The 19,046-nt window shown below is 39.6% G+C and overlaps 2 protein-coding genes across 4 annotated transcripts in view; both read left to right on the top strand.

The window, feature by feature from the left end:
* Positions 1–143: 143 nt before the first annotated feature.
* Positions 144–11,255, top strand: LOC135261496 (tumor necrosis factor receptor superfamily member 11B-like). Of its 2 annotated transcripts, none has more exons than XM_064347840.1 (5): positions 144–227; positions 5,419–5,788; positions 7,651–7,866; positions 8,474–8,701; positions 9,587–11,255. In XM_064347840.1, exons 1-5 carry the CDS (start codon positions 225–227, stop codon positions 9,949–9,951), a joined length of 1,182 nt encoding a protein of 393 aa, XP_064203910.1. In that variant the 5' UTR covers positions 144–224; the 3' UTR covers positions 9,952–11,255. The 2 variants fall into 2 exon arrangements, with proteins under 2 accessions (XP_064203910.1, XP_064203909.1); XM_064347839.1 differs by lacking the exon at positions 144–227 and adding an exon at positions 3,464–3,672.
* A 1,769-nt stretch (positions 11,256–13,024) lies between these two features.
* Positions 13,025–19,046, top strand: part of LOC135261494 (F-actin-uncapping protein LRRC16A-like) — a 64,840-nt gene continuing 58,818 nt past the window's right edge. The window contains exons 1-2 of one of the 2 annotated variants that reach the window (XM_064347835.1): positions 13,025–13,421; positions 17,105–17,202. In XM_064347835.1, the coding sequence (XP_064203905.1) occupies positions 13,382–13,421; positions 17,105–17,202 (138 nt within the window). In that variant the 5' untranslated portion in view covers positions 13,025–13,381. The remainder of the gene's footprint in view (positions 13,422–17,104; positions 17,203–19,046) is intronic. The other variant, XM_064347834.1, reaches the window with a different exon arrangement.

Raw genomic sequence — 19,046 nt, 5'->3', positions numbered from 1 at the left:
TTGCTACTTTATATCTAATAATCGCATATCTAATTGGGTATGATAAAATATTACTAATGCAGTTTATGGTCTCCCCCCGTCTAAAATAGCCAATTATTCTGGTCCAGCGCGTCCAATAAAATTGCACAGAATCGTGACGTTCGGATTACGTCAATCCAGTTTGAAAATGGAACAAACGGAATAAACCGCAGTTGGTAGCAACTCTTAACATTGCGTAATTGAACATGGTATGTTAAAATAAATAAATTTTATGTTTGAAACTAGATGTGTATTTTTAAGTGATTCGCAGTATATTATGGTGGTGAGCAGATGTACAGTAGTGAATATGTTTGAGTTGACAAACCGGCAAACATAAATGGTGCGCACTACATTTATGCGGCGTCGGCCTACTCGCGCCAAACGATAGCTACCATAAGCAGGTGGACTACAGTTAAGACGAACGTTGTAAAAAATAGTGTCCTAGCAGGAACGGGGGGTTCGCTCCGTTACAGTATGATAAGCAAAATGCCTGAGAACGGATTTTGTATTAAATATCTGCTCGCATCTCTATAAAAACCAGTCTGTCTCAATAGATTTTGTAGGCTAATTAATGAACTCTGCCAGCACAGAATATCCTTGCACTCAATAAATATATAGCCTTCATTTCGACTCGGTAGTAAGCGCAAGTGTTACTTTTTTCTTCACAATCCCAAGACTTTACTATTAAGTAGTTCCATTTTATTTGAAAGTCAAAGCAATAGACACATTGATTCGATCCAGGGGCAAAATGTTCTTCATGCAGTGACACAATATTAAAGAAATGTCTTTGTGGTGGTCGGTTAATCTCTTCTCTTGCACTATAGTTTCACAATTCATTTGTAAGGTCTTTGGTAATTCCTGTACATGTTTTATGGGAAATATCCATATGCACCACCAAATCAGAGTACGGAAGAGAAGTATCATCAGAGAGACCACTGATCAAAGATGACTGGGAAATATGACTTGAATGTACAATGTTTGAAAACAGGCATCTAGAGCTAAGTAAATGTTTTCCGTTAGTGAATGCATACTGTACTCCTTAATGTTCCACACTGGTGGTGGCTAAGATGAACCCTCCCACCCCCTTAACTGTGAAGTGTCCATTGAAATAATTTAAATTTACCTTCCTTGTTACTCGCTTTCAAAGAACAAGCTACATCATTGAATGTGTGACTTGCATTCATGATTTCATACTTCCTGGAAAAACAGAAACACTTTGACTGTCTGAATATATGTCTGCATTTGTTATTTATTACTTCCCAGTGTCATATGATGCATTAAGCTTCCTTGGCTGAGTTTCTTATGTTAATTAAAACCACATTTACTGCTGCTTTTCTACAGCAGCCCATTATTTATGGCCATTTTCTGCTTTCGTAATGTTTGCATTACAGCACTGCAGAAGCTTTTAAGCTTCCAGCATAGAGAATTTGAAGTCAGGGTTTCCAACAAATCGGCCTGTTCGTTTAAAACAGCCAATGGAGGCTCAAACCTCCATGGTGCAACAACGTTAAGCATACAAGGCATCTGTAAGAGTTTCCAAATTACAGCTGAGGCCTAGTAACCCTTTATGAAATGCTCCATTATCTGATGTCTGTGATTAATTCATTTCTGCTCCTGGGACTGTTGATAAGGATATTAGTGAAAGTTATCAATGCGGTAATGGTTCATAAAAATGTCTTTTATTTTAAAATATTGGAGGCCACAATTAGTCAAGTAAAGGCCAACACACAACCATTTTGTTCATGTGTCACCGTGTTGAACTGGCTGCAGTTCTGGTAATGTCCTATGAGAATAACCAGTATAATGTAGCTAAATAGCATGAATAGCTGAATACATTTTGGAGTAAATTGTCTGATTTCTTGATAGAATGTTGTTGTGGTATATCTGCAACCTAATGCAAAACTCAACAGTGTGAAACACATCATCTTTATTATAAGTGTTTAATAAAAGATATGCTTATAAAGGCATGGTATCTTTAATTGGATGGCAGTTTTACAGAAAACAAACGGCAGATCACATTCGACCATGTGTTAAATGTGATTATGCTGTAAACAGACTGCCAAAATCATCATTGTTGTTCATAGCCAACCTTGAGTAGACATCCATTAATTTCTGAATACATCTGTTATGTAAATACACTGTGGTCTGACAGTTTTACCAGAAACAATGACTCAAGTCGATGAAAATGTGTAATAAATCTTGTGCTTTATGCAAATTAGCAGGTGCGTGAATGTCTGCCTGTGTGCATGCATGTGTCTCTGTGTGTTTGGTGTATGAAGAGATACTGTTCCATGCTTTTAATCAATTTGAATATAATAAAATAAAAAAACAATACATTTTAGGCATGTTTGCTCCAAATCCTGCAGTTCATTTTAAACTCGTAGGCTGACATCAAATCCTGTTTCTTCTGCTTTTATCCACCTTCAAAACAAAAATGTATATTCGATTTCTATAGATGTGAAATAACCTTTGGGTACAAATGTATATGGAATTGCTATTAGGAATTGATATATGTGATAAGGAGTTTATCTTTTTTTTCTGATGTGTTCACGGCTTGAGTCCCCTATCAGGTATGACTTGCAATTATAATAAACAGCAGGTTATCTGCTTATTTAATAATGTGAGTTTCCAATCTATCTTTCTGAAATCTGTCACAAGTGATCATGTAATTTTATTACCAGGCATTCTGTAAGGTTCATGGACATTCCTTCTATATTAAATGATGTGTGTTCTGTTTGGTTTGGCTGGTACAGCTGGCCAAGCGAAAATGGTGAGCCACTTAGTTGATGCAACCTGCTAAGTTATTATTTTGTATAATTTAACGGCATCCTTAAAAAAAATGCTTCATGTCTCTCCATTTAGAAAATCCCGATTCCCTGAAGGTACAGGTTTATTAACATACTTCATATTTTCTTAAATAAATGTTGGCCTAATACCATAACAGTTCACAAGACTACGTCAGCTCAACCTTGCCACCTGGCTGAAAATCATATATTAATAAACAATAATGCAACTCACTTGATTGAATTTAGCACGTTCTCAGTTCTTTATTATTCTTATTTTTAAAACGAAGCAAGTTTTATAGATAAAAACACGATCACGTCTTTTGTCCGTTCCATAGGATACCTTCGATTAATATCAGTCACAACACGTGCTTTTTGTTGTTTTCATTTTTGACTGCCGTCGGCCTGACACGAACAAAAAATACTACAGCGCAGGCAGCTCTCATTTTGATTAACGGCCCAGCGAGTGGGTAATAACCTCAACCGTAGAATACTTTCTCGTATGCAAATTAAAACAAATCATACTGTAAAATAATATATATTTAAAAGGTTTTTTTTCTTTTTTCTTTTTTAATAATTTTTCCCTGTGGAATACATGCACATCCTCATGACTAAGCAATAAAAGCTTGATTAAAGTGAATATAAACTGGGTCATCAGACAGTGTTATCAAAGGGTAACACCTTTATGCAAGAAACTGTTAGGAGGGGGAAAATATGCTACAGCTGGAAATACCATTATTGGGCTGGGCACGGTCTCTTCCCTTTTCCTTAACTGTAAGTTCAGCATGGAAAAGAACGTGCTCACACGGACTTGATGGAAGGACTGGATACTGAGATCTTGAGGCCACGGTCAATCATGAAATTTTACCTGGTGAGTTACGACAAATTTATGGGCCGTGAAACTTGATATCGGGCATTTATGTAGTTGACTGTATCAGGCATCAGCACTATTCATTATTTGTATTAAGAGGATGCTTCATCGAGCAAAGATACTAAGCGGACGTAGACTGTTATGTTATTGGGCAGCTCATCTTGCGAATAAATAATTCATTTTCAATTATCATATGCAATTATTCGGTTGTAGCCTACATCCCTCGAGGAAGCATCTCATTATGGCAGGATGGAGCTATAGGCTGCCATAAACTAAAAATCAAGATGTTCTGCTTTTATTATTTAATGGTTTGAAATAAAGTAATTTAACAAATAATTAGGCTATATATGTATTCCAATAACGTCCTGAAAGTCGTGACATGCGTAACCTATATTTTATTTTCAAAAGACAGAAAATATTTTTTGGCACACATGCATTCCAAAATAGACGTTTAATTTTGGAACAAAGAGAATTCAGTCCCAGTGTGGAAAATGACACAAATAGGGAAGTTCCGTGGGCTCCCATTGAGTACTACGCTCTCACCACGTGCTGAACAGTGACGCTGTAGGCGACATGTAGGCTATGGCCAGTTGGAAGTATCCTGTGGAGTCAATTACACATATGAGCATGCTTTTCAGCTGACACTCAATGACTTTAAATGGGAAAAAATGCGCATTTCGTGACATATTTTCATAATGTTTCCTTTGATGAGACCAAGACCTTAACCATGGACAGAAACGTACGGTGGCATGTTTACAATCATCAGTCACAATGACGTATGTATACAGAAGAACATATTAAGACGTATATTGATCAATGGTCGCAATAATAGCCCAATCCGCCGGTCTAAGGTTTGGGTCTGATCCATCGTTGTGCCAAGAGTCTCGAACAACTGGACATAGCACTTCCCTGATCGGCACCTGCCTGTTTGTCGCTTGGGAGTGCTTTAATTAGTCGCCTTTGTAATTTCCTTCGGACTATTTTGGTAGTGTTAATCAGAACGGTTTTTTTTATCTGAATGTTGCCGCTCCTGCTGCGTCAGTAGCGCAGCCAGCGGAGTAAAAAACCTCGGCAAATTTCGGACTTAGAAAATAGATTGACGACATTGCCACGATGGGATTTCCCTACAGTTAGATTGGGGATTTCAAAATGTAGACAACAATGGGTGATAAGCCTAAAAAAAGGTCTGAAAGCAAGCCAATAACAACGAGCTGATAGACTATAACTTAAAGCAGTAGCTACGATAATTTATTTTATTCTTGTATTCTTTTGAGAGTCATTATTCTTTTATCGCCAAATTTGGCCCCAAACTTTTAGTATTCCACAAACTCGACCTTGCTCTTGGAAACTCACGAACAAACGATTAGCCTATATGATTACCAAATGACAGTCTGTGATTACCATATGACAGCGTTTACTATGCCAATGTTGGGCAAAGATGACAGGGCACTAATTGGTTTAATGTGAGTCTGTAAATAAAAAATAGCATAGCTGTCTGCTAGTGGGGTTGCCTAACTGCTGTGCTTGACGTGAATTCAGCTTTAGCACAGGCCACACCAGTTTGCGTGAAGGCCAGGTGAATCCGTTGCATATCTGGGATTGTCTTGTGCGCTTGCGGTTTTCTTGGACAGAGAGCTGTGATGGACTTCTCCTCAAAGGAAATCATTTGTGTGAGTGGGCGTAGAATAAATGGCTAAAAGTAAAATGCAAATTCTTCAGTGTGATGTCATTGTGTTCCCTCTACAGCTGCTAGTCTTCTCCTTCTGTGGAGCATCCCGGGAGGTGTCCCCGCCCACCTACGAGCACCGTGACCCGGTGACCTCTAAGGTGTACCAGTGTGAGCAGTGCCCGCCTGGCACGGCCGTGCTGCAGCACTGCGGCAGGGACACGTCCACCGCCTGCGGCCCGTGCCCCGAGGGGCACTTCTCTGAGCATTGGCACTGGGGCAAAGCCTGCCAGCGCTGCACGGCCGTCTGCAAGGAGCAGCAGCTGGTCCAGAGAGAGTGCACCCGGACGCACGACCGGCTGTGCGAGTGTGCCCCGGGGTACCACCTGGAGGTGGAGTTCTGCGTGAAGCACACCCTCTGCCCGCCTGGCTCTGGGGCAACCACCCTGGGTATGTGCTTATAAATCTACTATGAGAGGCTTTTGGGTATCGGTGTCCGCTCCTGGTGGTCCTGGAAGTTCACAGTCTGAAGTTTTTAGAGATACCATAGAGATCAGCTGTTGACTGATGTTTATTTCCAGGTGGCCATTTAGTCAATAGGTACAATGAAGCGATGAAGGGAACTTCAGCTAAAATCATTTAATATGCTGGTTCTCACCTTAACGACAATTTGTTTAATATCTAACATGTCATACATACGTAGTAGTTAAGCCCACAGCAAATAACTTGTTTTGAGCCTCACTTCAAACGATAATGTCACAAAGGGATAATGCCAGTGTAGAGAATAGATTTTTTTTATTTTTTTATTTTGAAAGTAATATAGAACATACCAAATCATTCCTTTTTGGATGGGAGTCTGCTCTAAGACCTGAGTTTGAATGGGGGCCAAAACCCATGTAGTGCCAATGGACACCCCTGTTTTTTAATACAGTTTATAGCTGAGGGTTCCACCATTGTAGTTTATGAGCATTGCTCAAGTAGCATTGTTATGATGCTGTAGTAGTATGATAACACAAGGACAAAATGTAGGTCTCTATAAGCCTCTGTAACAGGGTATAATATGCTCTGTTTGTACTGTATCAAATGGCCAAAAACACTTTCTTGGCAGTGATATTGCACAGGCCCTGTGAAAGACAAAGTCGTCAAGCTTTGAAGATGGTCTCGTTCAAAATTCTGTGATATGGGTGTGTCTCTCCACAGCCTTATCCACATAATGCAGTGACATACTTTTCCTTACAAGCATGATTCATTCTTGAGTTTATCAAATGAGATGTTTTCCAGTCCAGGACATTTAAATTGGAAATACTAGGCTATTGTGAGCTGTATGCAGTTCAAGGTTTCCTGTGGCTTTCTCTCCATATTTCAAATATTGAATCTGTTATTTAATTGAACATCTGGTGTACATTTACCAAAATGTAATAAGAGGTAGATTTTTCTGAAAGGAACTAATTTTGTTTGGCTGCTTTTAAAAATGTAAATTACAGTTAAATTATGAAAGTAATTGTTGTCCTCAAACACTGCCGTCTCAATCAAAGATTTATTACTCGCCAGAATACCACACGATCATCCTTGGACGATCAGGATAAACTGCAACGCAAGTGAACCCACATGAACATATTTCATTTCCCACATTGTTTTTTCTGTTTTATTTCTACTGCTGGGAAGCCATGTTATCTTTTTTGCATAGTAAAATTAAGAAAGCCTAAAGGGATAAACTAACAAAAAAGGTCCTCTGGGTGGTTTTGAAGAGTTGCTTGGAACACTTGTTACAGGATCGGTGATTAACTAAATCATTGTAATTACTTCACAATACTTCATCATATAATGTTACTGAGGTTGATTGTGCATTGATCCTTCATTTTTCTGACATAGCTGCTAGGTTCAGACTGGTTAATATTCTGAGCTGGTCGTTTTTGATTTCACTTTTGTACAATGAACACTTTTGTTTGTGGCAACTATTACAACCCAACCCTTATTTTTCTAATGCAAGGTTTTCTGATTGGGGTGAGCCTGCAATTAATGTATGAAATGTATAATGTAATATGAAGTATGCATGTAGGTAAAAAAAAAAAGTAAGAATAATTCTAATAATGTTGAATGTTTTAAATCCCATAGAAATTACACTTACCAGAAAGACCCCCCCCCCCACCTGAATTCATATTATAAACTCTGGGGAAATTCTGTATAGCAGTTACCTAAACATGACTGTGCTTTTCATGCTTTTGTTTTCGTCCAGTTTATTGCTATTGATATTATTAATGTTGTTTGTATTGTTATTTGTTGTTATTGACCTTATTGCTCTTTCGACGCAGGCACGCCCGAGGATGACACGGAGTGCGAAAGGTGCGCGAGGGGCTTCTTCTCCGGGCGCTTTTCGGCGACAGAGCCCTGTGAGCCGCACCGGAACTGCAGCAGGCTGGGGCTGAGGACCCTGAGTCCCGGCACGGCAGAGAAAAACAGTGTGTGCGAACACGACGACCGCCCCATCGCCCCGGAGTGCTTTCAGCAGGACCTGCAGTGCCACACAGGTAACTCCTCCTGATAAAACAAAAAACAAAACAATCATTTAATACTTAAAACAGGCGTCTTGCATGACAAAAACATGTTGCGGCTGAACCATTTTCAGAAATGTGATTTCTTTTATTTTTATTGAATGTCCATTGTTGTGTAGGTTTCAGCATAGCAGAATATATTGTTATTGTTGAGATTAAAACCAAAGGCTTATGTCCCCTACTGGGGACAAAAATGGATTGCTGGGTTTTAGGAGATTAAACTCAGGCTCACGCTATCTTTAATTTTGGTTTACAAATACATTAAAATGGTATTTCATTTGGATTATTTGCCAAATTTTGTTTGTGGAAAAAAAAGTGAACACTTGCAATTAATTGTGATTCTGATTTATGGGGAAAGTTGGTGAACTGTACACAGGCCTCAGTACCTCAACTTAACCTGCCAGCATTTTGCAAATTGGCACTTAGGGGCCTGCTACTGTTGCATGTAGTCAGCTATTGGGCACTGTATGTTTGCTGGTTGGTTCACTAGAGCACCTTGCATTGCATTGCATCTTCTGTAGCTGTAAGTGTTCGCTCAGCTGGTCCCTGTGTAGACACCTAATGTCCTCCATCCTCATCATAGATGTTATGCTGTGCGAGGAAGTCATCCTCCAGTTCCTGTCTTCGCTTCACTTCCTGTCTGCGCTGCCCCTGCACACCGTGGCAGCCAGCTTACCCGGCAGGAAGCTGGACAGCACGAGTGTAGAGCAGGTGAACAAGACGTGCAGCCCCAAGCAGCAGGTCCTACAGCTGCTCATACTGTGGAGAGAGAGGAACAAGCACCACAGAAGGCTGTTTGGAATCACCAAAGGTCAGGTGCCACCTGCTGGCAAAGTTTGTTACTGCTTGTTTTTTTTTATAAGCAAAATATAGAGATGATACTATAAACGCGTACTCTAGGTGTCCTGTATATACAGAAAGGATAATTCCCACTCCAGTTAATGGGCCCTATATATTGAATTGAGAACTAAGCAAAATATGTTTTTTTTTTGTAAATACAGTAGTTTTAACAGCTTACACCCTTGTTTAATGTTCGGTACTCTGAATACTAAACACAAGCGCATCAACAGTTAGAACACCTCACTTATACAACATTTAAATAAATAATTTTTTTATAAATAAATAAAAAAAATTGTTGATAATGATCAAATATGTCAATAATAAATCAAATCACAAAATATGTTGCTAGGCAGTGCAACCTCTTGGATCTACCTTTATTAAAATGCACAACTCAACCACATTAAAATGAGACTATTTATTAAGATACAAGTAGATGAAAGTCAGACTAATTTAAACAATGAGTGTTACAGACATAGACAAGATACAGTCACAAAAGAAATCAATGAAAGAAGATATTAAACCTAGCTTGTTTATCAAGTTAGTCCCAAGAATATGACAAGATAGTAGAATATTCCAAAAAAAAAAAAAAAAGACCAGGGATGAAATGTAGAATGCCTGGCTTAGATGCAAGACTCAGATGCCAACTTCCAACTAACTCCAAACTAAAAGAAAGTTGCACATTTTATCTAGTTGAAAGGAGGACCCCCTACCTGCTCTCTGTGTCTTATCTCCAGGCCGCACTGGCCCAGCCCTTTGAGGTTTCCTAGGGCCCACAACAGGCCCAGAATGGTGAACTAGACGTCCCACTATAAAGGTTCCATTTTGCCCCTGACCTCTTTGTGACTCGGCCCACTAGGCGTGAAGCACTGTGAGAAGGTGGTGTCCAGGAGCTCCGCCTTCAGGAAGACGACTCTGAGTGACCTCCAGATGATGACCGACAGCCTGCCGGGGGCGAAGGTGAGGGAGGAGGACGTCCGGGCGGCGATGGAGTCATGCCAGCCCCAGCAGTACCTCCTGAAGGTGCTGTACCTCTGGAAGACCCAGAACGAGGAGCAGGATCTGGCCAAGGCCCTGGCGCTCAGCCTGCGTGAGCTCCGCACGCGGGGAGCCCCGTCCCATCTCCTGAGGAGCATGAGGAGGCTCAACACGCTGTTCAACACCTCCTCCATACGCAAGCTCTACAAGAACATATTCCTCAACATTATTCTGGATAAGTGTTAGATACAAATAGAACCTGTTAAATCCAAATCTTACAACGACTAGACTTGGCGCCAATGACAACAGTGCTGCAACTTTAAACTTGTATATGAGTTAACGGGAAAATACAAAGTTTCCATTGAATGAATAGTTACTGTGTGTTCTTGCTTTTTTACAAGCTAGATGGATTGGGATTAAATGTTTCACCTTCTGTTCTGTGTGGATGTTTAAAAATGTGTTTTTTTATTGAGGGGGAAAACAATAAAATGAATGCTATTTTATATGAATGTACAGAAGATTGTAATTAATTTTATTCCATTTTTGGATTAAAGTAGAAGAGCCCACAAATGACATTTAATTTACCAGTCATGTTCAATGTGAAGTTGTAAATTCATTTCGGTCTGTTTTTCATGTTATCACAATCATCTGGATTTTTACTTGTTTTATAGATATCCTTCTGAAGTGATGAATGATAAAATACAATGCTTTCTCTTGCCCTTTGGCTTTATCTTGGTTAATGTGTAGTTAAGCAAAATGACACTTTATGTGTATGTTTATTTAAAAAGATTGAAGTTACCTATTGTGTCTAATTGTCAGATCTCACCAATATATTGTAAAATCAAATTAATGATAAACTGCACTGAAGTTTTCAAGACACACGAAAATAACTATATGGTTATTTGTGTTACACCATATATATATATATATATATATATATATATATATATATATATATATATATATATATATCCCATCAACCATATTGCTGATATTTCTTTTTGTGATTGTCAGTGAAATATAATGATCTTGTGAGCTCATGTACGTATGCATCCTGATCCATTCCTTATGAAGCTCTGCTGCGCCCACCATTGCTTACAGTAGATTACAGTGGCTGTTTTAAAACAATAATTTGTGTACAAAAAAGTAATAAAAGGTGCCTTTAGCTGAATGCTGAACTATAAGGTGCATCTATGAATCATTGTCAACTGTGCGCATGCTAAGGGTGTATCTCCGACATTTTCACCCTCTGCGTGTGTGTCTTTGTGTGTGTTTTTCACATGCGTGTTGACACAAATACACAATGAATTCTTATGATACAATTTGAAATATAGTACATGACATTATTGTGCCTCTGTGAGTATGTGCACATACTACTCTTGCACTACCCACCGTCTCCTAAATTGTTTCAAGTAACAGTGGAGCGATTCAATTGCACTTTTAATCTTGTTCTACATTGCTTATCATCTGAAAGAAACTAATCAATTGCCAATTTGTCACATTGTTACAATGCACATAAAAATCACTCATTATAATTAGAATGATTTGTGTCTAATGCACCCAAATAAAACATTTTTTAAATATATAAAATGGACTGTGTCAGGCTCAGGTTGTACTGATTTCTTGAGTACTTTGTTTACTCCATAGGGGTCCAGAGGGTATTTCACAAAGCAGCTGAGTGAAACCCGGAACAGCTCTTTTTACTTCATGTTCCAGATTTGGCAGGGTTCTGGGTTTTACTCGGTGCAGTTACCCAGCTAACTCAGTAGTCCTGCTTCGTGAAATACCCCCCTGGTCCAGTCCAAAAGTATCTGGACACCCCTTGCTATGGGGCTGATTTGGGGCTGATGGTTTGGGCTAGGCTGCTTAGTTCCACTGAAGGCAAATCTTAATGCAATGACTTTCTAGACCATTCTATGCTTCCAACTTTGTGGCAACAGTTTGGGGAAGGCCCTTTCCTGTTTTGGAATGACAATGCCCCCGTGCACACAGGGAGGTCCATATAGAAATGGTTTTGTTGAGATCGGTGTGGAAGAACTTGACTGGCCTGCAGTCTCCACGTCTCCATTCTGTCCAGCTGCCTTCACTTAGCAATTAAATGCAGATGGAGATGGATCAAAAGGCCTCACAGCACTAATTATGGTCTGAATCTGTCATCCATGATGATGTCATTTCTCATTTGGTTTTTAATAAGTGGCTTCAGAGCTGAGCCTGGTTTGAAGATTAAATTTAAGAAGAGAAATGAACACTCTCTCTAAGGTAGTTGGTCTTCACTCCTATATCTTTAACATGTCTAAAGTTTAAAAAGCTCTTTTAATGGTCAGTTCTCCAACTTTTACTAAAAAACATATTTTGTCTTATAATGATTTTGGAGATCCACTCACAAAGGAACAGCATTAAGTGTGATTAGACCTGCGCATAATAATAAGCTTGCACTTTAGTGATACATATTGGCTATGCAATATTAATGAAGTTAAATGCACAGGTTTCAGATTTTAAAAGTGAATGACTTGAATGAATGTAATTTCTCCACAGGAATATTGACTCAGTCAGATAATACAGAGTGGTAACTATAAACCATAATCTTTGTTTATTCAATGAAAATGCTTTACAGTTTGAATGACTGAATCAAATATACCACTAGAATGACTGTATTAAAGGAAATGAGGCCACTGAAATATTTGACAAGAGAGAAGGGGGGGGGGGGGGGGGGGGGTGAGAGAGAGAAAGAGAGACTGCTTTTCACCTGTATATCATAAATAGGTAAATGCCTAGGACAAAGTTTGAACTATGAACAAAGAGACTGGATTTGTATAGCAAGACCTATGTAGATGGATCAGTTGCAGGTACAAGCAAGAACTGTGAAAATTTACCTCCTGGGGACATGTAACGAACAAAGATGGACCCAGACTCACCCATCCCTCTCCGGACAACAGCTGACTCTCTGTGACCTCACCCAGAATGCACTGGGCAGACATGAACCAAGGTGGCCCAATGAGACCAGTGCCTGGACATGCTAAAGAGGATGTGTGGAAAACAATCACTTAACAGAACATGCATTATTGTGGTGCAAAGAGCTCTTACACATCTTAGGGAAAGAATATTGTGTTTTAGGATTTTTATAAGGACACCGCAATATACAATTACACTTTGACATTAATGAGGTTAAATTAAACCACTCGGGCAATTCTAACAATAATTCTAATATTTTGCGATACATGCGACATTGTGTATCGCCACTAGATGTCCCCTTTTCCCTGTTCCGACGCCGGCTTCCGCCGAAAGCCCCTCGGCATGAGGAGGGGCAGCTCTTTATCGCCAGCTCGAGTGCTGTTGACTCAGGGTGTGTGATTCTTCCGGAGAATGAATCTCGCGATTTGAACCAAGTATTTTTTGCCTTGCCTTTTAATAAGTGGATCCCCCTCTTCCTGTGGTTATTGCTCAATCTATGATTTCGACAATTCCGTTCATCATCAAGGAACTGAAAGTAGTGGGAGATGCACCGAGATAACTGTGGATACGTGGAACCGACACTCCCGAGAAAAAGAAATATGTAACCAAGCACTGGGAACTGCACCTGAAATTAAAGAACCAGGATTTTCTTTTACTTTTCGGATTGTACTTTTGTGTGTGACATTTCTTTTGGACATAGGCTACTCACCTGAACTCTATAAACATGAGCGAGGAAACAGCAGAATTGCCAAAAGAACTGTTGGGTAAGCTAACTGATCATAGAGTGATAACATTTTGTATTTCTAAATATATTTTTTCTTTGAGCGGTTTGTCTTTGACAAATGATAGCCAATGGCCATAGAATAGCAGTAAAATTGCACCAGGTTATTATAGGCGTAGACTACTCTAAATCGAATTTTCAGAATAGTTCATTTTACTCGTGGGTGTTTAATCTACCCTATTTACGCATTTTCGGTGCCATTCATGAGACCCCTTTTTAAAAATACGAATAGGTTGTTATTGCCTACATGTTCTGGGGGTTTTCTGAAGACATTGAACCAATGAGTTACGGACTCTTTAGTTAAAAATATATGTGACAGAGTCAGACATCAACAGATTTACTTAAAATATGATACAGTGATCGAAATAGACAGTTTGCCAGTATTCAATAAAATACATGAAATGCCATTCGTCAACTCAGTTTTTTCTCTGACGCGTGTAACTTTATTATGGCTCTTCGTTTTCATGGCTTTTTAATGACTGTTATTATGTGGTTTACAGTACGATACAATTAAACTGGGTTATGTAAATCTCTAACCATGCCGTATTTGTAGTAAAGGGTTTAGCTGAGGCGCGTGTTTTAAACGGTCGAGTGTTTCAGACGCACACCTACGATTGCATCGCGAATAATTAACGCTAAATCCTGTGTTTTGGCTGGCTTCACGTTGGTTTAATCGTATAGCAATGTTTATGTGTTTTGCTCACGGCTCCCTCCCTGCGCTTGAACTCTGAGCATCGGAAGACAATGACAGCTCACGTCGCTTACCGCACATGCATGGTCATTGCGAGTGCGCGAGACAGAAGTATGGGCACGAGACAGTTTTGCCAGCTCATTTCTTTATTTCTTGTGTGTTTTGTACAGTACAACATTAACTGTATGCTAGAGCGGCATTTAACGGTATGCAACATTAATATTTATTTTAAGTTTCATTTTTTATATAAGGGTTCGCTTGTGAGATCTGCTCTGAACATTTACAAGGAAACAAAATGCTGATTTGTTTGAATAACGTGATTCTCAGTATCAGTGACTGTGCTCTCGTGAACATTAATTGAAAACTGCCCTTTTGTATAAACTAACATCACTCATAATAAAATGGGACTGCCATTCTGACGCTTGATCAGGAAAACCATAATTATGAACACTGGGGTTCTTGTTGCAGCTTTTCTTCGGTTGAAAATGTTAAACAAACCTTAATTAAGTTGTGAAACACTAATAAAACGATTGTAGAGTAGGTTACACATGATGGACTTTGGAGGAGTTTGATTTTTAGCAGATATGTCTGAAAATGGTGTTTTGAAGGCAGCATTAAAAGGGGTATGTTCGTTTTTATTTTAGTTTTGATCCCATTTTGCCTCCTGGGTGAGATAGATCTCATATTATGGGAGGGTCCTAACTGTTTCCACCACAGGAAGTGAAGGCTGCCATGAAAGAATGGTTTGAACCCATCATCACCAAGACCTGGCCTTCTAGTGTGTGGAATTCTGCACAGTCCTCAGTGCTGTGAGGATTTATGGGAGTCAGTGGCAAAGGTTCCTGGGAGCTCTCAGATTTTGACTTGGGGTAACATAGGCTACAATGTTACCTCATGACCTTACTGCCTCAAATTGAATCATTAAGCTTTATGAAACCTTCCATCTTCAAACACAGCAGATGGTAGCTATCCGAGGTAGCAATTATGGTACGGTGTGGTAGATCAGGTGCAAGAACACTGACAACAGAAAAGAGTTTGAATGAGTATATGGCAATTTGACAAACACGGAGACCGTAATTGTTTTGAGACAGGAGTCCATATTTGTCACTTGGTCCATTGTGCCAGAAAGAGAGCTACGAGGAAGGTGTCCCCAGCATTGTCTGCCGTTGCTCTATACAGGCAGCAGTTCATGGGGAGGGACATTTAAAGTGGTTTTAAATGGTTGTCACGTGGCTCTGTTTTGCATTGGGAAGCGTAGGTGTGGCAGACACACTTTCACAGTTTAGGCAATTGTTCCAGAGGTGTTTGGTTTTTGCTCACAAGTCAACCACTAATGAACCTGTTCCACTGTCAAGTTAACCGTGTTTAATGGGACTACAAGTAGAAAGGTTAAATGCCTGCTGTTGAACCAGTTGGATGCTTGTGGGGTGAGTTACCCTCACTGATGAGACTGCAGTTCTCAAACTTCCTTATTTTCTGACCACATATTGGTACTTTGAGTGTTTAAAATAGTTTTTGATGGCCAGCTTTGATGAACTCTTAACGTTTCATTTTAGGAAGTCGTGTGAAATGTTTAAAGACAGAAAGTTGTGGCAGGGTGTATTTAATGATAAAATAATGAAAGGGATGTAGGGAAACAGCTGCCAGCAGTCACAGATATCGCTCAGTTTTCCTCATTTCGGCCATATTGTGCCAAGTTTCTCAGTAAAGCACACTCCAAAACGAAAGCTGCTATGTGAAAACATGGATGACCCAGTTCTTCCATAAGCCAATTTTCATCGCTGGATAAAGATTCCCCAAAAGTGTGAAAAATCAATTTGAACAGTGGAAACCGAAAAAGATAAGGACAAAACCATGTTTTCAACGGCCAGAGGGCTATGTTTTGAGCCTACGGAATTCCAGTATTGATCAGAATGGGGAAAGGCCCAGACAAATATTAAATATTAAGTAGAATAAGCCCATGTCATGTGAACTGTCTGTAAAATAAAAATGTTTCAAGCAGGGAGTCATTGGTTGTGTAGGGTAAAAGTTAGAAATTGTATAATGCCAGAGGTTGTGCATCTCTTTTTTTTTATATGTATACATAATAAGGCATCATGTTTTTCTTCTTTGAACAAGATCTTTCCCCACCCCATGAATGTTCATTGTCAAATGCCTAAAGAAATCTTTTCTTTCATTTGTCACTATCTCACTGTATTATTCAATTTATCTATGAAAGACATCTTTTGTTAGCTGGCTTGCTGTGACAGTGCAGCAGTGTTCATTAAACACTCACTGGCATTAATATTGGGCTGTGCTCTGGAGACTGGATGTTTAAATAAATATTTGTAAATGTTTGCTTTCACACAAGCTGAAAGAAAATACTGCATTTTCATGTCAAATTAGTATTTATTTAAAAGAAAAATGACAATTGATATGCTATATTTATTTGACTCAGCATCTGCTAGGATATTTACATTACACAAGTGTCCACACTCTGGATGTTTGGGGGTTAAATTCCCAGAGGAGTCATAAGTACTTTTGAACTGGGACCCATTGCCTCTCTTCTTGCCAATCAGCATAACAAATGGATTGTGGGTAATGTCCCTGAAATAGACTGACATCCTGTCCACTGGGGGTGCTGGTCCGTCCATTGGCCTCTTCTCTACTGACATTAGTACAAGCTCAGGCCCCTTGACCCTGGCTCATCCATGGGTCCCTTCACAGCATGGGAGAGAGCAGGGTGCTGCACGCCATAGACATACAGAGACACACTGCTCTATCCACTTTGAATCACACACACTATCCAGCCCAGTTGTAAGTTATTAAATCTTTCATGTCTGTGAATGTGCAGTGACATTTTCAATATATTTTTGTTGCAGTATTACCTCCACAGTGGATGTTAGCTTTTGTTTGTTCTACCATCTGAAAGCAGGGGTCAGATGTTACGTTTGGATCTGTTAGCCACGTTCTCTTTTCTTATTTTTTTGTTCTAGAAAGCATAAAGGATGCCGTGAGCAGGAAGATCAAGCTTTCCGTGAGGAAGAGAGTGAAATTGGAGGTCAAGGGTGACAAGTTGGAAAATAAAGTGCTGGTAAGTAACTGAAGTCAGCCAGCTCCTCTACCGTCTTTGTTAGACAGGCATTGTTTTATTGCTGTGTGGTTTTAAATGTACTGATATCTTGACAGACTGTTCACATACAATCATAATTTTTAGCTGCCAAAGAAAATGCACTTTATTTGGTTTTGGTTTGAATATGAGGATCTGTGCTGTGCTTGCTGTAATTGGTCACTCTCTTGGGGAAAAGTCCTATGAAAGCTTTGTCTATGGGAAATCTGAAGGTCCTGCTGCAGCCAGCATGTAGTACATTGAGAATTCACACTGTAATTTTATGCAGTAGCATTTGAGTCTGGGGTGTCATCATGAATTAGTGGTGGCTACATAACAGAAATAAGTCCCACGGTTTATTAATAAGTTGTCTTTACACTTGTGTCCTGTTTGTTGCTTTGAAAAAGCTATAAAGCACCTTATTTTCTATGTTTATGGCTTTCTACAATGTTCCTGGTTAAGACGACAGAGTTAAGAGGACTGAGAGTTATTCTACTGAGCTTATTGCATTAACTGGCAAATGTTGGTTTTTCATAAATATTTGATGTCCTTTATGATGTGTAACGTACTGTGGACAGTACATAGACGAAATGACTAGAGTGCAATCTCCTACTTTTAATCTCTCTTCAGTTAATTGTGACTTTAAGCCTTTTTAAGTGGACAAATGACTTGACAGAGACGCACAGAAATGAAAATTTAAGGACGTCTGCTTTCAAATTCGGAAAGTTTCCTTTGCTCACATTCTATCATTAGTATTTCATTGGCTTTGATCTCTTTCACTGTGGAAGGTGAGATGTGTGTCTGAGAGCTGGGTGACACCTGCTTGCCGAAACGCTCACAAGACTGTTGTACCACAGGAATGCTGCCATGTGCATTCTGTTGTGTGGATGTTACCATGTGTGCTAGCCAAACTGTTTGATTTTGAGATCTCTGGGCGAGGAACAATCAGGCATTCGAGAAAGGGATGGGGGAGGGGTGGCTTTATGAATCCAATAATGCGTGGTGTGTCAGTCTGTAATTTCCTTGAACAAATCAGAAGACTTTGCTCCTCGCAGCAGTATGCCCTGATTGGTTCAAATCAGTCAGCGATTCATTGATGACGTAATAGCTGCATTTATCTTGGGGCTCATGAACAAAAAAAAAGCAAGGGTCAGAGATTGGTTGTAAAGGGAAAAAAAGAAGTACGAACTTTGAAGAAAGAGAAGGGAACTCTGGTTTAGTGAGAGAGCATGCCATCGTGCCCCTGTGTGTCCTAAACTCTGTGGCCCCAGTATAGCCTGGGGAAACAATGGGATAATGTGTGCATTGGTTGCTTAGGCACCACTCTGTGTCAATACAGAAGATTCTTATTTTGTTAAAGCAAAACAAGTGCCCCGGTGTGCCTTTGGTATCTTTTGCCTGTTTGCTGGTCTCTTGTATCTCTGGTCTGTTTGCCTGCGTCTGTGTATGTGTTACCCTGGGTGAACCTGTGTACCGCACCGTGTTCAGAAGACGAATGTTTACTCAGGGAAATGCGGACACTGATGGATGAACGCGCGCGCTTCTTAGGAAGAGATTGAAAGTCCTGGGCAGGATTCCAAGCGTATTAATATGATCTTTGGTTTCATTGATTGTTTAATCACACTGTTCCATGCTTTACTTTACCACTTACTCAATCTGCCTTGGACATCTTTTTCATTTGTTCATAGCATACATTTGTTCATAGCATACATCATTTTTTTAAAGAAAGAAGTTCACATTTTAGAATTTGGACTTTTACCTGCCGATACTGGCATAACGCGCAGTTTATACATTATATAATTTTTTTTCTGTTGTCTAATTTGTCATTG

This window comes from Anguilla rostrata, chromosome 8 (assembly GCF_018555375.3).
Source record: "Anguilla rostrata isolate EN2019 chromosome 8, ASM1855537v3, whole genome shotgun sequence".
Taxonomy (NCBI): Eukaryota; Metazoa; Chordata; class Actinopteri; order Anguilliformes; family Anguillidae; genus Anguilla; species Anguilla rostrata.
Note: the sequence above shows the minus strand (reverse complement) of the source record. Positions and strands in the feature narration are given on the sequence as shown.

Excerpts from the sequence above, each read along its gene's own strand:
- LOC135261496 (XM_064347839.1), top strand. The coding sequence starts at position 3,616 with ATGGAAGGACTGGATACTGAGATCTTGAGGCCACGGTCAATCATGAAA. Across the intron at positions 7,867-8,473 it reads GGACCTGCAGTGCCACACAG|ATGTTATGCTGTGCGAGGAA; the intron begins GTAACTCCTCCT and ends TCCTCATCATAG. Across the intron at positions 8,702-9,586 it reads GCTGTTTGGAATCACCAAAG|GCGTGAAGCACTGTGAGAAG; the intron begins GTCAGGTGCCAC and ends TCGGCCCACTAG.